Source organism: Gekko japonicus, unplaced genomic scaffold (genome assembly GCF_001447785.1).
Source record: "Gekko japonicus isolate JY-2015 unplaced genomic scaffold, Gekko_japonicus_V1.1 scaffold689, whole genome shotgun sequence".
Taxonomy (NCBI): Eukaryota; Metazoa; Chordata; class Lepidosauria; order Squamata; family Gekkonidae; genus Gekko; species Gekko japonicus.
The window spans coordinates 259,356-284,005 of record NW_015174862.1 but is presented as its reverse complement, the minus strand read 5'-3'; the positions used below and the strand labels follow the sequence as shown (position 1 = coordinate 284,005).

The following is a 24,650-nucleotide window of genomic DNA, read 5'->3' as shown; positions in this document are numbered from 1 at the left end:
CTTTCTCAGTAGGAAAGCAATGTGAACTATTTAGATGAGGAATAACAAGCCAGTGAGGTGGATTGGGCTGAGAGTGTGTGTCCAGACCAAGTTCACCCAGCACATTTCCTTTGTAGACTGGGAATTTTGAACCTAGACTTCCCAGATAGCAGGTTGATACTGACCACTATATATGGCTGTCTCTCTATTCTTGCCTCATAGCAGTTATTTTTCTGGGAAGACTATAGTTTTATAGACAAACATGTAGCCTTCACTCTGTGTCAGGATGCCTTCACATGTTCTTGATCAGCACACAAAGCAATTTATGTACAAAAGCTCACGATGCCCTGCCATTTCATGTTTCCCCCTAAGTCCTAGGCCCAGAGCACTGAGCGTGAGATTTCTGTAATGAATATCAATAAATCAAAAGTAGGTTTGCAGCTTACAGATACATACCTACTCAAGATTGCTACAGCACAGACATTTTGATGCAGTAATTCATAGCAAGAGGTGTCAGTTATCAGGGTGCTAAATAAACAACATATTGCAAGAGTGACAATGTTTTAAGCATGTTTTTATTTTAAGTAAAAAAAATCTTGAATTGTGTTTGTGTCCTTTATAAAGTTTATATTTCCGCTACCTGACATTACATTTTATGACACACATGGGCCGGCTCAACAAGGTCTCATTTATGTCAGATCTGGCCCTCACAACAAATGAGTTCAACATCCCTGTTTTATTCAATTAATTTATACCATATCTTTTTCCCCATTGGGGACCCAGAGCACCTTACATCATCTCTCCTCATTTTTATCCTCACAACAACCCTGTCAGGTAGGTTAGGCTGAAAGAATATGACTGGCCCAAGGTCACCCACTGAGCTTCTATGGCACAAGTGAGGATTCAAACATGGGGCCTTCCAGATACTAGTCCAGCATTCTTAACCACTATACCACACTGGCTCTTAACAGTTCATCAGGTATGTGCAATTGTATGTGCAATTGTAATATTTGAAAAGATTCACAGAGATCATGTGTTTCAGATACTACAAGCTTATGGTGAAAAGTCTTCAATCCATTTTTCAGCCATGATGTCGCTGAGTAGCCACTCTTCTAGGGTCAGTTTCCTCCCTTACCCAGTCCAGTCTGTAATAAAGGAACACTTAATTCTAGTCTAGTCTTTACATGACCATTGTACAGATTACAAAAACAGTGTCTTTGAAGCACTTTGAATACTTGAAATTGTTGAAATGAAGTAATACTTCATTGTTAGTCACAGCTAGCATGGACCAAGTTACAAAGATACCACAGAGAGATGGAATGTAGGATTCCAGCCCTCTTCCATAAATGTTACGGGGCACTGCAACCAAAGGCTAGTCATTCTTTCTCATCCTAATCTCCTAGATTAGAGCCCGTGCTCCTAGCCACCACACCAAACTCTACCATATGGCACACATCAAGTTGCCAGCTCTGGATTGGGAAATACCTGGAGATTTGGGGGGGGGGGCTGCCTTGGGAGGGGCCTCGTGCCAGAGAGTCCACTTTCTAGAGTGGCCATTTTCTCCAGGGGAACTGATCTCTGTTGCCTGGAGGTCAGTTGTAATCCCAGGAGGTCTCTAGCTGTCACCTGGGAACTGACAACACTAGGCACACAGGAGGGGGGGGGGAAAACCTGCCAATAAACTGGCATATGAACAAAAGAGCCGTGGGTTAGGGAAATCTCCATGCCCTTTGGCCAAAATAAAGGCCCCAGCCTCTGTCTGAATCAAGTCTCTAAAAGGAATCATCAAAAAGCAGAACTTAAATATGGAGCTTACAAAAAACCACCCTATTGCTACTAGCTATTTCCCATCCATCTCCTATGATCTAATTATGAAGGATTCGGTACAGTATATTTTAAAACAACAGCTCTCCAAATCCCCATGAACAAAGGTTACCCGGAGCACAGTTCCTGCCGTTTGTTTTACACATTGCAGTCAAAGAGAAAGGCAAGAGGTGAGAGTTGCCCCATCGATCATACTGGAAAATGTAGAGTCGTTTTCTGGACTGGGGCCATGACCTCCACTTGGCTTGAAGTCCCCCCTCTCTTTCTCAATAACACAAAAGTCTGCAAAATGCACTCTGCTGTTGGCAATGCCTTGAATGCTTCAATTGCTCACCATTCTTCAATGAGCCAGATATCACAGTACAAATAAAAGATCATTCTAGGAAAAGCGCTTATCTCAAAAGTAGCCTTGCCTTCTTTTCTTCATCGTCCGCAGGAGTTAATGAGAACCTTAGGAACTGACGCTTTCTTTCAAAAGAAAGAAGCAGCAGATGTCTGCTGGTCTTTGCCCTGAACTGCGATGTTCATTCTTGTGAACGATACAGATCAGCCGCAACAAAGTACTGCGTTATATGCAGAGATCATTGTGACCTTCTTATTATCGTGTTCCTATCTACTGCCATCAAAGATGAAACTCACCAAAATTCCCTACAGAAACTATCAGGGGTGCATAGCCTAAGCAGTGCGTTCTGCGCATATGAAAAGTTCTACTGTAAAAACAGTGTCACAAAGAGTCGGACTCGACTGTGCGACTGAACACAAAAACAGTGTGGGTACGAATAATTTGTAACAGTTCAAGTTCAGGGGGGAAAAGACCAGGCTTCATGCATCTCTTTTGGAGTAGCTTCCATTTTTAGCTTTTATGATCTATATACTATTAGTTGCCTGTGGCATCCATCTGCAGAATATTTTTTCAGATCTGAAAATTGTAAAAAATATATACCGGGGGGGGGGGAGTTAAATTGTCCCAAAAGGAAAGTCATGTTCTTTGCACAAGCGCAGAGAACGCACTTACCTCAGGTGGTTGGCAACAGAACAGGGGAGCCACACTGGGTTCAGCGGCAGCGGCACAGCCAGGGAAGTCTCGCTGGTACCACTGGTGGCAAAGCATGAGCTCTACCAGCTGCTCCAACCCAGCCACAGTGAAGGAGAACACTGGCTGCTGCTCCGGGCCCAGCAGCAGCAGCAGAGGAGCATGCCAACAGTTTTTCCAGTCTGGCCACTGGGCTTGATAGAAGGTTGTGGGGCCTGGAGCTGTTTGGTAATGGGGGGAAGGGATTCCCCCCACGTCTCCCCCACCACTGGCTGCAGCAGTGGGAAGAGGGATCCCCCCGGCAAGTATCGCAGGTCCCCACTTGTACAAACATGAAAGGCGTGTTTGTTTTGTTTGTGGCACAGGGGATTTATCCTCTGGTTAATACATCTGAGCTGAACAGAGCTGCTGTCAGTTCTAGCCCCGTGCTGGTGTGAGCTACCAGCCTTCCCCCAGCTCGCCGTGCACCCAGCGGTTCGAAAGCTTCAGCCAGTAGATAAAATGCGTACTACTCCTTAGAGAGGGTGGGCACACTAAAACCCCCAGTGGGGGGGGGGATTAGACAGCAAAACGGAATGTCCAGCGCGTAAGACCGAAAGCCTAGAAAGAACTCTTCGGCATTAAGGAAGCCTGTAATGGGCTGTCCAGCCAGGCGGTGGCAGTGCTGCGCTGCAATTTGAAGCAGTCCTGGAGAAAGCTGACAACATCAAGCACGCCGAGGGAAAAATGCCATTGGAACACGTCTGACCTTACAGCTGAACAAACTCCCTGTCCGTTGCAAATGTATGTGATTTAAAGATTATATGTTGTCCTCCCTTACCCCTTGAATCATTGTTAGTCCCGTGTGTATTTGAGTAATTGTAAATCGCTCAGAGCCAGCAAGCTCTGCAGGATTGAGCTATTAATAAAATTGAAAGATCATTATTATTATTATTATTGTTTTTTGCACTGAAGTCTGTGGTGCCAGTAGTAGTTAAGTGTGTGGACTCTAATCTGGGAGAACCGGGTTTGATTCCCCACTCCTCCACTTGCTGTGGAGAGGGAAAGAGAAAGGAGTTTGTAAGCTGCTCTGAGACTCGAGGGCGTGGTATAAATCCAATCTCTTCTCTTCTTCTTCAAAAGATCTCAAGTGGTATCATAAGCTGTCTCTTAAAGTGTGGTATAGTGGGCAGTCAAATATATATATATACACGCACTAGTAGTGAAGCCCGTTGTAAAATCAATACGAGCTCTAGAAAGATCTCGCCTCGCCCTCCTCCTTTGCCGCCTTGTCCTCCATGGCACCAGCCCCTGCCCGCTCGCAGTCCACCCGGCCACCCGCACACAGCCGCGGCTGATGATTACTACTGCAGTGCTGCCATGGTGGGCCTCAGCCTCCTCACCATCCGCCCACCGAAGCATCCAGACCATCCGTTGGCCCCCCAGCACACTGAGCCCGAGATGCTGCTGGTTCTATGGGCTCTCAGCTCGCCCGGCTACCTGTAACTGGCCATGGTCGATTGTGGCCGCCGCAGCACTGCTATGGTTGGCCTCGGCCCTCTCACCCTCCGCCCACCGGAGCGTCTGTCCCGTTCATAACCTCGCACCACAATGAGCGCTAGATGCTGACCGCCGCTTCTGTGGGCAGGACTCAGGCAACGCAGCCAGTAGATTGGCCACCCTCGGAGTGACAGGCCAGGGAGCTAACTGATTTGGGTGCACATGGAATGTTCAGCAAACTGCCACCCCCAAACAGAATTATATATATATTTACTGGCACAAGAGTCTGGTTGAAACTGTGATGGGAAAGGACTTGGACGAGTGAGACTTGGGTCCAAATCCCTGACAGGATGGTCATTCTTGTTCAGCATAATCTACTGCACAGAACTGCTATGAAGTTAAAGTGGAATAACCAAGTGAAAGAGCAGTTTTCAGCATTATGTATTTGCTTATATTTACTGTAAGGGCGCCAAAGCGGCTTACATCGTTATCCTGTCCTCCATTTTATGGTAGATGTCAGGCTGTCTCCCTGGAATCAGCTCAAAGCTTAACACTCTTTGAAGCCAGGAGCGCAATAGTGAAACACCTCTCAGTGTACAGTGTATTGTTCCAACCAAGAATGCTAGGAACATCACAAATCATGGGATTAACATTTGGCTTTATAGTATTCACTCAGATGCAAGACTAGGTATTTTCACAGGTATGCCATCCAAAAAAGAGAGAGGGTGCCAACTTACATTTGCAAGTTCTAGCTATGTTCAATACTCATTTTCATGTGTATGTATATTTTTAATGTGTCGTCTTACATTCTGGCCGCCTTCCTTTCAAGTCATCGTGGATGCCCTGTTGGCAGTGCCTGTTTTGTGTTGAGTCAAACACCTCCTGTGATTGTCTTAACCACTTGCTCACAAACCCACAATGGACAGAATCTAATTTTTTAGTAGAGTAGCACCTGTTCAGCATTCAGCATGGTGCCTGCACACAAAAGCTTATCCCTTGAATAAAATTTTGTTGGTCTTAAAGGTGCCACTGGACTCAAACTTTGTTCTAGAATTTATCATCTGAGCAACAAAAACATCTTGTAACCCAAGGCTAACAGGCATATTCTGCCACAAGATTCAGTTGGCTTGGGTATTACAGACATACACGGCTAGACCTCTGGCAGTTACCATTCTTGAATGTGTTCCAGTCATTTTTAATATACTGAAGGGGTGAACTGACAATCCTTGATAAGATCTGCAGATCTGTGGTCATGCTGTTTATACAGAAAGCAACTGCCGTGTTGTTCTCATAGTGGGTAGAATTCGGTGAAGAAATACAACAAACCAGGGCTATTTTGGGGCAGGAACACACAGGAACGGAGTTCCGGCTGGCTCCCAAGTTGGCCACACCCAGCAGGAACTCATTAGCATAATAGGCCACACCCAACAGCAGAAACTCATTAGGATTGGCTACATTAGCGGTGTGTGGCCTAACATCCAAAGGAGTTCCTGCTACAAAAAAAGGCCCTGGGTTTTGACAACAAACAAGGTAAACAGAATAACAAGCAAAAACATTTTACCACATGTGGTGGACTTGCGAGAAAGCTGTAGACTATTGGACAAAAGTCCACAAAGAAATGCAAAAAATACTGAAATGCTCTTTCAAAAAGACACCAGAAATTCTGCTTTTGGGACTGAAAATGGAAGAAAATACGACTAAAAAGACTTTATTCTGGTACTTAATTACAACAGCGAGAATGATTTATGCACAATTTTGGAAAACAGAGAAAGTGCCAGAAATTGAAGACTGGATACAAAAAGTTCTGTTCATGGCAGAAATGGACAAAATTACGAAAAAGTTGAATAACAAAGAGGATGACGTTTTTTTTCAAGAATGGAGTGACTTTAAAACATATCTGGAAAAGAACTGGGATGTGAAACAAAACTTAATATGTTTACATCAATATTAAGCCAAATGATGTTATCTTGAGATTGTAATGATAAGAAAATGATATAATTGATGATGTAAAGTAACGTGGAGTAGGGGGGGAAGCATTGCGGGAAGCCACTGGAGGGAGGGGAGGAAATGGGAATGGGGTAGACAATGGAAAAGATGAAATGATTTAATTATAAATGTTGAATTCCTAAGAAAAATAAAATTTGTTTACCAAAAAAAAAAAGAATAACAAGCAAAAAGTGGGTGTGGCTGGATAACCACACTTCTGGTAACATGGGGGTGCGGCCTAATGTGCTAATGAGCTGTGTTGTCAGGGGTGTGGCCTAATAAGCTAATGAGTTTCTGCTGTTGGGTGTGGCCTATTATGCTAATGAGTTCCTGCTGGGCTTTTTCTTACAAAAAGAGCCCTGCAACAAACTATGAATGCCTCCAAGATAGTCAGGAGAGCACAAACCCAAGAATTCCTTTTTGTTTATACTTAGAAAGGGAAATCATGTCAGGATAACTTTTCTGGATGAGGACCCCTGAATCTTGCTTGTGGAAGCAGTAAGAAGCCCATTATTAAAATGTCTAAAAAGCCTAAATCAAGACAAGAAGAATAAATAAAGGTTTCTTCCCTTTTACATGTCTCACGTTTTTCTCATGTCGACAGAACATGGTTTCTGGTGGGCCAAGTAGTGTTGCCAGCTCAGGGTTGGGAAATACCTGGAGATGTTGGGGGTGGAGCCTGATGAGGGCGGGGTTTGGAGGGCTTCAATGGTATAATAATAATAATAATACCTTTCGATTTATTAATCGCTCAATCCTGCAGAGCTGCTGGCTCTGAGCGATTTACAGTTACACAAATTCACACGGGACTAACAATGATTCATAGGGGTAAAGGAGGACAACATATAAATCTTTTTAAGTCGCACACGTTTGCAGCCGACGGGGATTTTGTTCAGCTGTAGGCTTAGACATGTTCCAGACAGCATTCACTTGGCTTGGCTTGATGACATCAGCTTTTTCCAGGACTGCTTCAAGTCGCAGCGCCGCACTGCCACCACCTGGCTGGATCAGCCCATCGCAGGCTTCTTGATGCCGAGGAGATCTTTCCAGGCTGCCGAGCTGGACATTCCATTTTGCCGGCTAACACCTCCCCCCACCGGGGGGGGGGGTTAGTGTGCCCACCCTCTCTAAGGAGTGGTACCCATTTTATCTACTCGCCGAAGCTTTCGAACTGTTGGGTGGACGGCGAGCTGGGGACAAGGCTGGTAGCTCACACCAGCACGGGCTAGAACTGACAGCAGTTCTGTTCAGTTCAGATGTTACTGTAACCAGAGGAATTCTACATGTGAACTGATCGCTGTCACCTAGAGATCAATTGTAAATAATGGGAGATCTCCAGCCAGTTACCTGGAGGTTGGCAACCCTAGGCCCAAGTCAGATTTTTGTTTCAGTTTTGAGGGCAAGAGTTTCCAAATAATATAGAGCAAGTGATCTGGGTCCTCTAACTGTTTGGGTCCATCCACGCAGATTGCAAATTGGGCACATACTACGGTGACATATTTCCTCCACGGATATATTTTACATAGCTCATATCAAGCGAGGGAGGGACACCTGTGCATTTTGTTAAACTAATGATAGTAAATGTGTGCCATTAAGTTGCAACCGGCTTATGGTGGCCCCAGGATCATGGGATGTTCACGGCAAGAGATGAACAGAGGTGGTTTGCCATTGGCGTCCTCTGCATAGCAACCCCAATCTTTGTTGGTGGTCTTCCCATCCAAGTATTGACTGTGGCTGACTTGCTTAGCCTACAAGCACTAATAAGATCACAGTTGGTCAGGGCTACTTGCTAAAATGCTGCAGCCAATTGCATATACTCCAATCACAACGTACTTTCCTCTCAATATGGAAATGCTTTCCTTGTGAGGAAAAAAATATCTGTGAAGTGACCCATAGACTATGACGTTTGTGAAATCAGAGATATAGAGATTGAATGAATTGATCAGCGTATCCAGTCCCACAGCCACCCCTGACCTAAGTACATTCTTTCAGGACGATTAAGATCTGAACCCACAGACAGCTGGCTGCTTTCATTTCACCCAGCTGAAAACAGAGAGATCTGGACAAATCGTATTTGTATGTTTGCAGCTTCCACATCACTTCCCAGTCAACATTATGTCATAGATACCAGTTTGCCTCGAGCACACTGCTGAAACAAGCGTGGGCCAGACTTTGACTTCTGAATTCCCTCTTCTGAAAGATAACCGGGGGCGGGGGGGGGGGAGGAAAATCTCTTAACAGAGATCAACATCTATGACTCTGTTCTTGCTTGCAACTGAACTGGAACAGCACAGCAATAAAGAATGATGGGGGAGATCACATGTACCTGCTGCTTTTCTCGTCTTATCGGACTGAAGTTTCCTTGTTAGGTAGTGGCTTATGGCACACCCGTGCACTCAGTGATCTGCACACACTCCTGTTGATACAGGTGGCCTGAGGGACCATAGACTTGGCCACGGGATCGTAGCCCTTGCTTAACTCAGAGGCACAAAGTTTTTTTGAGAATTTGGGGGGTGGTATCCTTTCAATATACCTATTGCTCCTAAAATGCCCCAATTCTCTTTTAGCTAGACTTCTCCAGCAGCACCAATCCTTGTATACCAGACTAGGGTTCCCAGGATCCCCCAGGCAATGGATAGGGATGTGGGGAGGGGGAGAGAAAGGGCTGTTTGAATCTATCTTACCTCACAGAGGCTTTGTGAAATAAAATGGAGGAGGGGAGAACCTTCTGAGTCACCCTGAGCTCCTTGGAGGATGGGAAGAATTTAAAAAATGAATGGATAAAAGGAAGTTTTCTCCCTTTCTCACAATACAAGAACTCGTGGGCACTCCATGAAATTGCTGAGCGGTTGAGTTAGAAGAGATAAACGGAAGTACTTCTTCACCCAAAGAGTGATTAACACATGGAATTCACTGCCACAGGAAGCGGTGGCGGCTACAAGCATGGACGGCTTCAAAAGGGAATTAGATAAGCATATGGAGCAGAGGTCCATCAGTGGCTATTAGCCACAAGGTATAGATAGGGGCTCTGGGGCAAGTGATGCTCTGTCTTCTTGGTGCTTGGGGGGGCCAACAGTGGGAGGGCTTCTAATGTCCTGGCCCCAGTGGTGGACCTCCAGATGACACCTGGTATTTTTGGCCACTGTGTGACAGTGTTGGACTAGATGGGCCTTTGGCCTGATCCAACATTGGCATCTCTTATGTTCTTATGAAGTCCTTCTTCACCCAAAGAGTGATTAACACATGGCGTTCACTGCCACAGGAGGTGGTGGCGGCTACAAGCATGGCCTGATCCAACATTGGCATCTCTTATGTTCTTATTGAATTTAGGTGTGAAATGTAAATGAAGGGTAAGACCCAAAGGCAATTTTGATTTATTTGTACTTAAGTGTGTGGGTAAGCTGCTCTGGCTTCCTGACAGGGAGATTGGAAATACAAAGGCGTATTCATCCCAACCTTTATTGAACATATGACAGCCAAGGGGGCTCTATCTTTTCAATCCTGTGCACCACCCTAGAGAGTTTAATATCGCCATCACTAAATGCTTTCAGCGACAGAGGGCTGGACAGAACCGTATCTTTAAAAAAGTTATCACCCAGCAGGACAAGGAAGACACAAAAAGACCCAGAGGACTGACAGAAAATTCTATATGTATTCTGCACACATGTCAAAGATGACAACTTAACAAGACTTCCCCTGGGTCTCGCTATTTGTCCTGTATCCTCACTGATCGATGGATAAAGGAAGGCACAAACTAGGCATGATCCAGTCCAGAAAGCAGCTTGTTCTTTTGGCAGTACAAGGACAGGAAGTGGTGGCAGCTACAAGCATGGACGGCTTCAAAAGGGAATTAGATAAGCATATGGAGCAGAGGTCCATCAGTGGCTATTAGCCACAAGGTATAGATAGGGACTCTGGGGCAAGTGATGCTCTGTCATCTTGGTGCTTGGGGGGGGTCAACAGTGGGAGGGCTTCTAATGTCCTGGCCCCACTGGTGGACCTCCTGATGGCACTGGTATTTCTGGCCACTGTGGGATACAGAGTGTTGGACTGGATGGGCCTTTGGCCTGATCCAACATTGGCATCTCTTATGTTCTTATGTTCTTATGACTCTCACATTTTCTGAATTAATCTTCAGAGTGCTCACAAGGTACAGCTTTGGCTGGACTGTTTGCTTTCAAATACAGGTTGGAACCGCAGGGCAATGTACCCTTCCCTGCAACAAATCCTTACAAATCTACCGTGAACACATGCAGTTGCTTTATACTGAACTAGACCCTCTGGTCCAAAGTCAGCATTGCCTACTCAGACTGCCAGTGGTTCTCCTGGATCTCAGGCTGAGGTCTTTCACACGGGTCTTTTTAACTGGAGATGCCAGGGATTGAACCTGGCTGGGCCCTTCTGCATGCCAAGCAGATAGCCTGCCATTGAGCCAGGACCCCTCCCCATGCGGAAGACAGTTTACTTTGCACGTTGATTATTGTTTCAACTCAGAGGAATGTTAGCCCAAGGGAGAAATGAGTTGGAACAGGCTCATCCAGATCTGCTCACCACCGACAACTAAAAATGTCACTCTCCATAATCAGGGCCACTAGAAATCCAAACGCCAACCGTTCAGGATAAACTGCAGCTAACACCTCGCCTCTCCATGCCCTGCTGTAAGCTTCCCAAGGACAGAGAGCTGCCCCCTGCTGGTCACAGAATGCTTGCTTAGACGGTTGACCCTGACAAGAGGGGCATTCCTACGTCTTTAGAGCTGAAGATACCGAAAGGAACACTCTTCTTTTTTGCTTTGCTAGAGCGGTGGCAAAACTTAAGATGTAGCAAAACAACACGCCCTTTACGACAGTTCACAAACGGTGGCCAGAGTCCGCTTGGAGTCACACCGGTGCATTCCGCGGCAACACCTCCACAGTCGATTCCCCGTCCCCTTACATCCCTGTTCTGCGGCTTATCAGCTACGTTTAAAGTTCATATTGTCCTTCTGATGGCAGGGCTCGAGGACAGGGGAGAAGTCTCTGCAGGAAAGGTGACACGACTCCTACTTAAGCAAGTACTGGACAGTGGACACAGAAACGACAGGGGCACGGTGCGAGGGTGTCATGAAATTGCGCTTGTTTCTGGAAGGCGGCAGGTTTCACAGCGGCCAGCTGCAATCTCTTGAGTAAAATCTCCCAGCAGGGGCAGGCTTAGCGGTATGGCATGTGCTTTGCAAGCAGAAGTTCCCACATTAAATCCGAGCATCTCTAGATACAGAGTTTCGGGCACCAACACCCAGTTCAATTTCAAAAGCATTACAGGTTTGGACTGGGATGTATAAAGAACAGGGAGATGGACCCGAGAGGCACTTCGTCAGCAGCATGTAGAAAACTGCCTTGTGCTGAATGAGACCCTTTGCCCATCTAACACCCCCCCTCCAAGGTCCCCAACAGGGCCCCCCACTAGCTCAGACCCTTTGAATTAGAGGCAGGGCTCCGCTGAATATTCGACACCAGATTTTGACTCACAAGGGTAGTGGGGGGGGGAGACAAGAGGCTTTACAGAAACCCCCTTTACTCACTTTTCTCCCTCTCCTCTGTTACCCATTTATGGTACTAAGAGCAGCCAGGCCCAAATCTTTTTTATTTTCCATAAATATACTAGAATGGAAGCAGGACAAAGCACTGCCCTCACTCTAATTTGACTTCAGATACCATTATGAAAGCTTCGTGGCAATGCAGCATGCCAGGTAAGAATGAGGGCATCCTGCCTTCCTTCTGGTATTGTGCCCTGCACAGAAAGAAAGAGAATGGTGCTTGGGGGTTGAAAGGGAAGAGTACGGTCACTGCCAGGATTATGAAATAAAGCCACAAAGGGAGGGTTACAGGAAGCTATTCGCCTGAAAAGCATATGTGCTGCATCTGCCCATCTTTGGAATATCGCTCTGTCGCGACACTGTAGCAATCTACAGCATTTGCAACTGGATTGGCTTGTCCACACAGAAAATCCAATCGCAAGTGATTGTTATAGAGAAATGAGAACTCGGTACCCAGAAATGTGTGGATGCAGCCATGGTCTACCTTTCAGCTTTGATCTAGCAGTAGTCTAACCATGGCCTGGGACAGGTCAAAAAACCAGGTAAGATCAGGCAACGGATAGCTGATAAAATAATGCCATATCGTGCAGTATGGAACTGGGCAGGGATGTGCAGTGGTATAGTACAGCCTGATCTCGTCAGTTCTCAGAAGCTAAGGAGAGTCGGTACTTGGGTGGGAGACCACCAAGGAAGACTCTGCAGATGAAGGCAATGGAAAACCTCCGCTCAATAACTTGCCTTGAAAACCCTACCAGGTTGCCATAAGCCAGCTGTGACTTGACAGACACACGGAACTGGGCAAGCATGCAATCAAGCTGGTAAATTAAAGGCCACATCACAGAGGCTTCAAGAGGGCAGCCGGCAAAGAGAAGGGTTTCTTTGCAGCTTCTCGTCAAACCTAGGCCTGCACCTAATACTGTGCTTCCACAGAGGTTTTCCTCTACTTCCCCCCCCCCATCCTCCACTGCAGTAGGTTTTATTTTGACTTCTGCACAAGAATATTGTGCTTCCACAAACCTTCTGGGTTTTCCCCAGTTCTGCCACAGGTTTCCCCAAGCCTGCTTCTGTCTGATGTTTCCTGAAAGAACATACCAAAAAAGGGTTGGGGAAAGCGTAGCACCATTTCTCCAAACCCATCATTCTCCGTCCCAACTTGGGGGCTTTTGGCAGTTCAAGAAAAAACCCCAGGAAAAAGCCCCCTTGCAGGCAGGGCCAGGGAAAATGGTGGGCACAAGGGAAATGAATGCGGAAGGGTTCTGTTGCCAGTGGATTAGCAATGAGAGCACAATGAAACTGCCCTTGTGTGAAATCAAGCAGAGTTAAGTCATGTTGGGATGAAAAAGACTGGAGAGAACCAACTGTCAGGTGGGCTTGTGAACAACGGCTTTGAAAGGACACTGTATTTCAACAGTAGCACTCTTCAAGATGAAGAGCCCCTCACTCTTTCAAGTGGTGGGTCCTGAATGTAGAAGTGGGAATATGTGTACAAAATTTTTATTCCATTGGAATAAAAAATATCAACTTTGAATATACTGTTAAAGTCTAAAGAACTTGTTCAGCAATATGTTAATTTTGTACTGATATCCTGTTGCTGGGTCCTTTGTTGAAAACAGAAGTGGGAATATGTGACAGTATGGATAATGCATTACTGGGCTATTGGCCAGCTGGAACAGGCTGTTATCCGATGTGGCTCTAGCCCTGCCAAATGGACCAATCAAATCGTACCAATTCCACTGCATCAACATAAGGGAGGGACTCCATGAAAGAAGTCTCATTTTCACTCTGGCTTTCTTGCAGAAATACAGGGTGTCTACATGAAAATCTTTACAGCTTTGGATAAGTACAGCTTCTGAATGGGGTCACATAATGCAGTTTTTGTCCATATGGTAAAACAACTCAAGGAAGTCTGTCACAGCAAAAAAGAAATTAGCGTTCAGCCAACCCTACACCAGGAGATGACTGATAATGTTGCGACAGTAGATGCAAGCATGCTTGAACAAACCTGGACAGTTAAAGCAAGGGTCTCCAACGTGGTGCCCATCGGAGCCATGGTGCCCGCCAAGTGTTTTCAGGGAGTGTTTAGGGTCAAGTAGGGCTTTTGCTCAGCAAGGCTTCTGAATGACTACTGGAGATTTGATTGGCTGTACAGACTTTTTAAAATGTTGCTTTGGCAGCAGCTGCCACCACGTCAAAAGAATCTTCACTGTGTGACTGAAGTAAAGCTATGGCGGTCATTTAGTGGCTGGCTGCACCTCCTGTGGCAGCCATTTTGTTGTTGCCGTGTCAGAATTCCAAAGGTGCCCACAAGCTCAAAAGGTTGGGGACCTCTGAGGTAAAGTATCGGCTTGATATCTTTCCAGATGACGGGGGGCCCTCATGTCAAAGTGGAATTTGGATCTGTATGTAAAATTAACTTTTGGATATGTTCTATTATTCAGCAGAGCAAGTGTCATTATTATATTTGTTGTCATTCACCATTTATTGTGATTCAAAGATTTCCCGCTTTCACCTGGACACTGTACTGTACTAGACATACTTCATAACCTGTATTCCTCCTCAGTGGGGACTCAAAGCAGCTTTCGTCATTCTCCTGTCCTTTATCTCCACAACAATCCTATGAGGTAGGTTAGGCGGAGAGTGTGTGACAGGCCCAAGGTCACCCAGCAAGCTTCCATAGCGGCGGGGGGAGGAGATTTGAACCAGGAGTCTCCCAGATTAAGATTCTAACCACTTCACTACACTGGCTGCCATAAGCCCGATCGAAGAAAGCAGGAAAAGAACAACCACACACTCATATGGTTCTGCTAATTCGTACAAAAGATTATTTTCATTACAGCCACAAAAAAACAAAACAAAAAACCAAACTATAGGAAGTTACATGATTGCAGAATTAGGAAATGCTACAAAAATAGAAATGAAACCGCTCAAGCCAAAGTCCAAGAAACCAACCAGGTCATTCCTTTTCTTTCAAGACGTCAGTCAGGAAAATAATGTTATCTGGAAGGGGAGGAAATAAAGGAGAGACGCATCACACACTTGAACGTATTCATCTGCTTTAAGGCAAGAGAGGGTTGGTTCCACCTAGCTCACTACGGTCTCCTCCGACCACCAGGGTTTCAAGCAGAGACTCTGCTCTGCAACTAGAGATGCCAAGGACTAAAACAAGAAATGAAACGTGGGCTCCAACGTGGAATGATGCCCACCTCCTCTGGCATAAAAGGCACCAAAACTCTGTGAAGACAGCATAACCCCAAATGGCTGAGCATCTTGTACGAGCCCCCTAGATATTAAGTATCCATGACTAAGGCCTGGCTCTGGATGCCTTCGCCTTTGAAGGCTGCGATCCTAAGCACACGGACTAGGGAGTAAGGGCCACCGAATACAGTAGAACTCAGTTCTGAGCGCCGGATTGCTCTGTAGAGGTGATGCTTGAGATTTGTGATTAAGATCTCTCAGTGTCTTGAATCCTGGTTAAAAGCAGCTATGGGGGAGGGGTTAACCTGTCCCCCCCCTCCCCACCACACTGATACCAGCCTTGGTAAAACAATAGAGAGCCCTGACTTGGACAGCCCTGGCTAGTCCGATCTCATGAGATCTCAGAAGCTAAGCAGGGTCGGCCCTGGCTAGTATTTGGATGGGAGACCACCAAGGAAGTCCAGGGTCACCATGCAGAGGCAGGCAATGGCAAAGCCCCCTCTGAACGTCTCTTGCCCTGAAAAACCTACAGGGTTGCCAAAGGTCAGCTGTGACTTGAGGGCATTTTCCACCGCCAAGGCGATAAACTGACTGGCATCCTACCCACCCACCGGCGGCATGCATCCAGCCTTGGGATGGAGGAGTTCTTCCAGCCTAAATTGCCTTAAATTAAAGGGGCTCTTCTGTTGGAGGAAGGCTTCAAACTCTGCTCAGCTGAGCGACAGGATTACAGGCCAGTGTCATTCACAGCCTGGAATGGGGGTGGGTGGGGTTTCTATCCAGGAAACAGTGCAGGGGGGAGGTTTAAACTCCACCCCCTGGTGATCCTGATCTAACCCCCCCCCCCTAAAAAAATACCCTGGTTTTAAATAAATATCAGAATCCCCGGAAGATCTGATCCGGGATCTCCTGCATTTTAAGTCGTTATACTCTTCACGTGACAACTACAATAAACTTGGGGGGGGGGGCGGTCAGCACTCCCTTCCCATATAAGTCCAACAGGCCAACTGATGTATGAAACTAGATGTCTTTCTCTCTTTTTTTGGTCTTACTAAGATATTTTGTAAGCTGAATTTGGGGGGGGGGGGTCCTCTTCTGAATCCAGGCTGCTGACTCTATTTGCCAGATTCCATTGCGATTTTCCACCACCATCACAGTAGTAATAGGATAGGGCTTTGTGCTGTTTGTGGCTCTGAGGCGTCCAGCAGGGTAAGACTGGAATAAATCCACACATATATCTGCCTGATATTTGCAATTCAAAAAGCACTACAGCTTGCTGACCTCACTGGGCCTGGGCATGCCTCACTCCACACAGGACTGAGCTGGTCTCCTCTTGCCAGGAACAATTAACAATTGCTTGAGGCCCATTCGGTCTGAGGTGCATGCCGGTGGGAGAGACTGCAAGAGTTATGGAATGCGTCTAGTATGCAGGCATTAAGGTACTCAATTCACAGGCACAGACGTCACCATCTCCTCCTCGGAAGGTATTCAAAGCCTCACTCTGTTGCCAGTTAGAGGCAGGAAGCTGAGAGGGAATAAAGTGACTTCCCACTATCGGGGAAGCAGCCAGACAGACGAGTATTTCCGGCTAAATTCTTGAAGCTGAGTTTTCAGACAAGGCCCGCTTTCATTTAGAAAGCAAACACGAACTGCCTGCCCTCTGCCAGAGCACGGAAAGCACATCTAACAATACCAAAATAGCTAAACTTCCTTGGCTTGCATTATGAAGCCTGCACAAATACCCTCCTAGCTGAAGTCTTGTTATTAGTACCCAACAGCAACACCTAGTGGTGAACACCACAAAACTGCACAAATTCTATCTTTTCGGATTTAAAAACCAAGGACCAGGCATGGAAAAGGGGTGAGGCACTCCAAAGGGATCTGTCGAGGATGGGCGAGTGGGTGTCAACGTGGCAAATGGGGTTCAATGTGGCCAAGTGCAAAGTGATGCACATTGGAGCCAAAAATCCTAACTACAAATACACGCTGATGGGGTCCAAACTGGCAGAGACTGACCAAGAGAGAGATCTTGGAGTCGTAGTAGATAACTCAATGAAAATGTCAAGACAGTGTGTGACTGCAATAAAAAAGGCCAACGCTATGTTGGGGATTATTAGGAAGGGAACTGAAAACAAATCAGCCAGTATCATAATGCCCCTGTATAAATCGGTACATCCTCATTTGGAGTACTGTGTACAGTTCTGGTCACCACACCTCAAAAAGGATATTATAGCATTGGAAAAAGTGTAGAAAAGGGTAACTAGAATGATAAAAGGGTTGGAACACTTTCCCTATGAAGAAAGGTTAAAGTGCTTGGGGCTCTTTAGTGCGGAGAAACGACGGCTGAGGGGTGACATGATTGAGGTTTATAAGATTATGCATGGGAAAGAGCAGGTAGAGAAAGAGGTACTTTTCTCCCTTTCTCACAATACAAGAACTCATGGGCACTCCATGAAATTGCTGAGCGGTCAGGTTAGAACAGATAAAAGGAAGTACTTCTTCACCCAAAGAGTGATTAACACTTGGAATTCACTGCCACAGGAGGTGGTGGTGGCTACAAGCATGGACAGCTTCAAGAGGGAACTGGATAAACATATGGAGCAGAGGTCCATCAGTGGCTATTAGCCACAAGGTATAGGGAGCTGGTCCATGGGGTCGCAAAGAGTCGGACTCGACTGTGCGACTGAACAACAAAATAGATAGGAACTCTCAGTCTGGGGCAAGTGATGCACTGTATTCATGGTGCTTGGGGGGGGGGGGGCAACAGTGGGAGGGCTTCTAGTGTCCTGGCCCCACTGCTGGACCTCCTGATGGCACCTGGTATTTTTGGCCACTGTGTGACAGAGTGTTGGACTAGATGGGCCATTGGCCTGATCCAACATTGGCTTCTCTTATGTTCTTATGCGGTCGAAATATCTGGGCAACAGTAACAGCATTCCCTGTACAACAACCCCTCCAGGTTTTGACACATAAAGTTGATACCTGCAATGACTGTCGTAGCTTGCCGTCTCACGTTGTTTTTGTCCGTATATTCCCCATAGTCTATCTTCCCTTCCACATAGATTCGAGCACTATAAGGAGCAGATTCAGACACCTCAATTTATTTTATCTTTTTACCTCATTTATACCCCACTTTTCTCCCCAAGGAGGACTCAGAATGCCTTACAACATTCTCCCCTTCTTTATTTTATCCTCCCAACAACCCTGTGAGGTAGGTTATGCTGCGCATGTGACTGGCCCAAGGCCACCCAGCGAGCTTCTATGGCAGAGCGGGGATTTGAACGTGGGTCTCCAGGATCCTAGTTCATCCACCACACCATGCTGGTTGTAGTCCTTGCTTTTAATTTTGTTTATTTAAAGACATATATCCCGATTTTTAAAGGTCTAGCTGAAAGCAGCTAATAATATACCAAACTGAAGATACAATCAACCAAAATAAACCCTAAGACCATATAAAACACCACCAGCACAAACAGCCGTAGTTCAATAAATTCACCTCAGTCTAAGCACCGCAGCATCTTTTTTAGACAACAAACTTTCAGAAAGAGCACAGCTTTAGCCGCTTGTTGAAATGACGAAAAGGAAAGGGACAAGCCACGCTTGCTTCAGCAAGAGAGGGCGCTTGGTCTAGTGGCTGAAATGTGGGACACACCCATTTTCCAATCCCCACTCTGTGGATGACCTTAAGCTAATCACATTCTGTCAGCTTCACCTGCCCGACAGGGTTGTTTGGAATGTCAAATGGAGGAGGAGAAATTGATTAACGCTGCCCTCCGCTTCCTGCTGCATAGAGGCAGGACTGCCACAGTGAAAGAACACGTTGTCCCCAAAGGCAACCATACTTGGCGGGTTACTGGAACCACCACCAGACTTCATCTGCTGAGCCCATTTAGCAAGTGGGTAGATATTGATTCTATTTATTTAATTAATTTTGTAATGAAATAATCTAATTATTTAATTAATTCTCCTCTCGTCCATTTCACCCTCACACAACAACCCTGTGAGGTCTGTTAGGCTGAGAGGGTGTGACCGGCCCAAGGTCACCCAGCAAGCTTCCATGGCACAAGTGGGGATTCGAACCCAGGTCCCCCAGATAGTAGTTCGACACTCTTAAATCATTACACCACACTGGCTCTCTATATATAGAGTGAGAGCACCTCAGCTTACTTCCTCATATTTTTCTTATCTATCAGACATGTTTTTTATTCAGTCAAAGGGCTCAAGATGGCACCCAGAGTTCTCCCCTCCATACTATGGTATCTCACAACAACCTCATGACGTGGTTCGGCCTGAGACTGGCCTCAAGTCACTCAGTGAGATCCATAGGTATGTGGGGATTTGAACCTTCCAATTCCTAGTTCAACACTCTAACCACAATGGACCCATGAAACCATGTTTCCCTGTGAGAAAGAGCACAGTCGAATGAAATGCTGGGGGCAGCTAAACGCCCTCCTTCCTTGAGTGCCATAGTCTCAATCTAAATCAGGGCTGCATGGCCTTTGAAATAAGTTTCAAGCACAGACCACACACAGCACATCTGACTCTAAACCCATGGGGCAGACACACAGCCTCCACGTGTGAAAGTGCTTACAGTGCTCTATACAGTACTCTACACAGAATTTCTCCTGTCAAAATTCCACTGAAATGCAGGATTACCCTGTCGCTGAGTGTGGAGAGGAATAATCTGAGCAGAAGACTAGTGGACTCATAGCCACAACTCCAGATCTTCTGTTTTTCCCCTCACCATACCATAAAACCATGATCTATTATTACTGGCACCAGTTTAGAGCTGGGACCCCAGACAATTCCCCAGTTCAATGACTGCCTATTCTTCGGCTGTGGTCACTATTCCATAAAGCCGGTAATATTTTCTCCCACACTTGTTTATTAAAGTATTTAACATGAATTTCAGCCACCAAAGCATGTCAACAGGCACGAGACACTGGCTGTATATTGCTAGACCCCAAAGCCTGACAACACATCTTGGCCTGTAAACTTCACACAGACGTTCAGCCGTCCAAACCTCACCCGGCAATTGGGCAAATCTACTTCCAGCAGACCCCACAGCGGATGCAACCCCCCCGTTTTGGCCTTCTCATGTCTTGGCAGCTAATGGGGAAAAGAACAAACTAGATTTCAGTAGAGGTCAACCTGTCCAAGACCATGTTAGAAAGTGAGCTAGTCTTTCAAGGAGTCTACGCTGGTGTCTCCTGGAACACGGGGTTCCTGCTCTTATTAATGATTTCTGCACACAGGCACGATCCAATTCTACTCACCCCTTCTTGACGTACTGATAAGCCACATCTCTCAGGCCCGGCCTGAACACGGAGACCCTGTGCCACGTTGTTTTCTGGGTGATGTCACCTGAGTCAAATGAAGCAGAAATGCCCATGAGTTCTTGGCCCTTGCCAGAGCAGAGGTTACAGCTTCCAATAGCGAGCCTCCCTTGTTTCGGTAGAGAGACATCTATGCTACACTCGAACAACACGTTAAGATCTACATTAAAATGACATGTGCATGAACACAGCTAACTGCCAGGCTTGTGTGGTCAGTTCTGCCTCCCTTCTTGTACAGAGAATACTGATTAGAAATCATCTCTGGCTACTTAATGACATATAAAGGTGTGAAGACTGTAAGACGAGCCCTGCTGGGTCAGATCCGTGGTCTGTCTACTTCAGCTTCCAGTTTCAAATGGCGGCTCACCAGGGAACTGTTCCACAGGGCCAATCAGACAGGGCACAGAGGCCAAGACCCTCCCCTGATGTAGCCTCTTAGCACCAATGCTCAGAGGTCTGGTGCCTCCATGGAGGTTCCCTTTACTCATCATGGTTAGTGGCCATCGATGGACCATGAATTTACTGAACCCCCTTTTAAAGCAGTCTTTGCCCACAAACATCATGACCTCCACTGGCAAGAGAATTTACTCACTGAGTAAAAACCTATTTCCTTTGTCTGTCCTGAACCTATTGTCCATCAACTCAGTTGGGTGCTGGTATTTTGGGAGAGAGAGAAAACACTCTCTCTATCCCCCTTTCTCTGCCTCATCCATAATGTCATAAACCTCTATTATGTCCCCCACCTCATCCATCTTTTTTCTAAACAGAGGAGTCTCTTTAGCCTTTCCCCACAGGGTTAACAAGAATTAACATTTCCTACACAGAGATTCTAAAACAGGGTTTTATCCGGGCTTACGTTCCTAGTGTATTAACCAATTCCAGTTAACGTAGGCATTGGCACTTGTATGCCACTGGTACATAAGAACATAAGAGAAGCCACATTGGATCAGGCCAACGGCCCACCCAGTCCAACACTCTGTATCACACAGTGGCCAAAACCCAGATGCCATCAGGAGGTCCACCAGCGGGGCCAGGGCTCCAGAAGCCCTCCCACTGTCCCCCACTCCCCCAAGCACCAAGAATACAGAGCATCACTTGCCCCAGACATTGTGTTCCATCTAGACGTTGTGGCCAATAGCCACTGATGGACCTCTGCTCCATATGTTTATGATGGACCTCTACTCCATATGTTTATCCATTAGCCAGCATTAAACTTCTAGCTGGGGATTCTCCACACAATGGAAGGGAAAGGAAATGGCACGCAGGTGCTAGCCTGGGTACATGAACATGTTGATTCCATGTAGGGCTTAACATGACCTGTGAGTGCAGCCCTGCTGAATCAACGGCATGGTAGAAAACACAGAAGAAACTCAGTCCCTGGTTAGAAATCTAGATCCTTAGCAGCCTCTGAGCAACAAGCGAATAGAAGACAGTGGGTGGGAGGAAATCAGAAGCTAGTAGTAGGCTAAGAAAGGTGAAGGCGGCTACGGAAAGGCAAAGAACCTGGAGAAAGGGCCCAAAAAAGGCCTGGAACAGGAAGTGCAGGCAGCACGATACGAGAAAGGGATCAAGGGTCCCATGGAGCAAAGAAGAAGAAGAGAAGAGACTGGATTTATACCCTGCCCTTCACTACCCAAAGGAGTCTCAGAGTGGCTTACAAACTCCTTTCCCTTCCCCTCCCCACAACAGACACCCTGTGAGGTAGGTGGGGCTGAGAGAGCTCTGGCAGAAACTGCTCTTTTTTCAAGAACAGCTCTTGTCAGAGCTACGGCTTGCCCAAGGCCATCCGGCCAGGTGCAAGTGGAGGAGTGGGGAATCAAACCCGGTTCTCCCAGATTAGAGTCCGTGCACTTAACCACTACACCAAACTGTAGAGCAAGAAAAGATGCAGGGAAGCAGAGGAAAGAGACAGTCCAAGAACAGCTAGGTAGGAACTCCGTCTCACCTTAGAGACCAACAAGGTTTTCAGGGTCTGGGCTTCTGAGAGTCAAGGCCCCCTTTGCCAGATATCTGACTCTCGAAAGCTCATCCCCTGGAAATCTTGCTGGCCTCTAAGGTGAGACCGGGTTCCTCCCTAGCTGATCTACTGCGGAGTAACGCAGCTGCTCTCTCAAACAGTCCAAGGACAGCAGCCACCCAGGCCAGTCTTGTGAGACAGACTTCAGTAGGACGGGAGGCACGGTCCCAGTTTCATTTACACGCCAAGACGGGCCCCGAACATGTTGCGTATTAGCCCCGCCCCACCTCCCAAGGGGCGCACGCGCACTCACTTCCTTGGAACACTTCGCTCTCTCCCGATCGCCACATCTCGTTGGTTGCAAGGCTGAAAATCGTGACGGGATTCTTCCCTTCTACCTGCCTCATGACGGGATCCTGTCCGACGCGGCCGAGCAGCTGGATACGATTCAGTGCTAAAGACAAGACAGAGTATCAGGAGCCGAAGAAATGGGGAAGGGGGTCAAGATGGTCGAAGGGGAAACAGGCTCGACAAGGTCAACAATGGATCAGTGGACTGAAAGAATAACCCAGCTAACCCTTGGGAAGTACACCTGAGCAGGAAAGATAGCTTTTGCATTCAAGACCTTTCAGGGATGGGAACTATTCATGGTTAAATTAATATTAGCTTCTTGAGGGATATAGTGTCGCGGTCAGACTACTAGACTAGGAGCTGGGAGACCCCGGTCTGAATCCCCAGTCTCCCAGGAAAAGCTCTCTGGAACCCCAGTGTCTTTTAGCGTAGCTTCACTCATGCCAACCAGCAGATGGCGCAAGCTAGCTCCATTTAGTCAGATCTCGGAAGCTAAGCAAGGTCGGCCCTCACTGGTACCTCCCAAGGAAGTATAGGGTTCCTATGCAGAACCAGCAATGGCAAACCACGTCTGTTTGCCTCTTGCCTTGAAAACTCTACGAGGTTGCCATAAATTGGCTGCGACTCGACAGCAATTTCCACCACCAACCTGACTCACAGGATTATTGTTGTGAGTGTAACGGTCGAGATAAAGAAGTTCTGAAGAAATGAGCAGTGACTCACGAAAGCTCATCCCCTGCCACAAATTTTGTAAGTCTTTAAGGTGCTACTGGACTCTCTTTCCTACTGCTACAGACAGACTAACACGGCTACCCATCTTGTAGAGATAAAGAGAATGATGTAAACTGTTTTGAGGCTCCACTAGGGAGAAAAGCAGAGTATAAGTACAGAGACAAATTCACGGAGTCTAAGTCCCGGAAGTAGCCATGATAGATAGGTGAAACCATCATGTACAGAAATTGCGTAATTGTTTTAACTGTTTAACTGCTTTATATTATTATGTATCCTTAAACTCTGTTTTTAACACTTCTTATTGTCTGCCTCCTCGAGGACCATGAGTTGGGTGGAAAGACAGCATGAAAATGCTTTAAAAACATAAAATAAAATAGAGGAGAAACAGTATACCCCTGAATATTAGATACTAGGAACACACAACAGGGGGGGGGGCGATATAATTCAAGCCCGGCTTGTGAGCATCCAAATTCACCTCACTGGGTGCTGGTAAAAACAGAACGCTCGAACAAAGAGATCATGGTCTGATCCAGTATCAGCTAAAGTTTTTATGATCTTATGTTATAACCAGCATCGTTAAGCAGCTAAAAAGTCTCTGGCTGGTAGCTGTCCCTAAGTAAGAATCCACATTGCTCCAGTGGGTTGTGTGCCCCCCCCATGAAGGTTACCTCTTTGAGGCAACACAAATGTGCAAAATCTTATTTACTTCATTTATAGCCCACTTTTCTCCTCAGTGGGGACCTAAGGTGGCTTACATCCTCTTCCTCTCCTCCATTTTATCCCAGCTACTCCCGTGGGTAGCTCAGAAGACAGAGGGAGCGACAGGCCCAAGGTCACTCAGTGCTCTTCCATTGCAGAGAAGAGATTCAAGACTTGGTCTCCCAGATCCCACATCTGACACTCTAATCACTACAACCGCACTGGTTCTTGATTTTGGGGCATGGGAAGGAGTAAAAATCTATTTTCTAAGAGTGAAAAGGCTGGAATGGTGATCTAGGTCAGAGCTGAACTAGAGGATTCACACCCCTGCCCCAGGGGTTGGACTCAACAGCTATTTCGTTATTATTTTGATTTTTTAAAATTCTATTTAACTATTATTTTAATTTTTACACTTCAGTTTTTATTATAATTGAAAGGCAGAAACCCTAGAGGTCTGATAGACTAAAGGGCAGTATGTATGTGTGTGTGTGTGTATGTATATAT

General features: G+C 46.4%; 1 protein-coding gene across 5 annotated transcripts in view; it reads right to left on the bottom strand.

The window, feature by feature from the left end:
- Window positions 1-896: 896 nt before the first annotated feature.
- SSBP1 (single-stranded DNA binding protein 1, mitochondrial) overlaps window positions 897-24,650 on the bottom strand; it is a 31,450-nt gene continuing 7,696 nt past the window's right edge. For 4 of the 5 annotated variants that reach the window (XM_015424713.1, XM_015424711.1, XM_015424712.1 and 1 more), the window contains exons 4-7: window positions 22,678-22,818; window positions 20,348-20,435; window positions 18,054-18,142; window positions 14,539-14,873 (exon numbers count right to left, since the gene is read on the bottom strand). In XM_015424713.1, the coding sequence (XP_015280199.1) occupies window positions 14,830-14,873; window positions 18,054-18,142; window positions 20,348-20,435; window positions 22,678-22,818 (362 nt within the window). In that variant the 3' untranslated portion in view covers window positions 14,539-14,829. Of the gene's footprint in view, window positions 1,125-14,538; window positions 14,874-18,053; window positions 18,143-20,347; window positions 20,436-22,677; window positions 22,819-24,650 lie in introns of those variants that run through there. The other variant, XM_015424715.1, reaches the window with a different exon arrangement.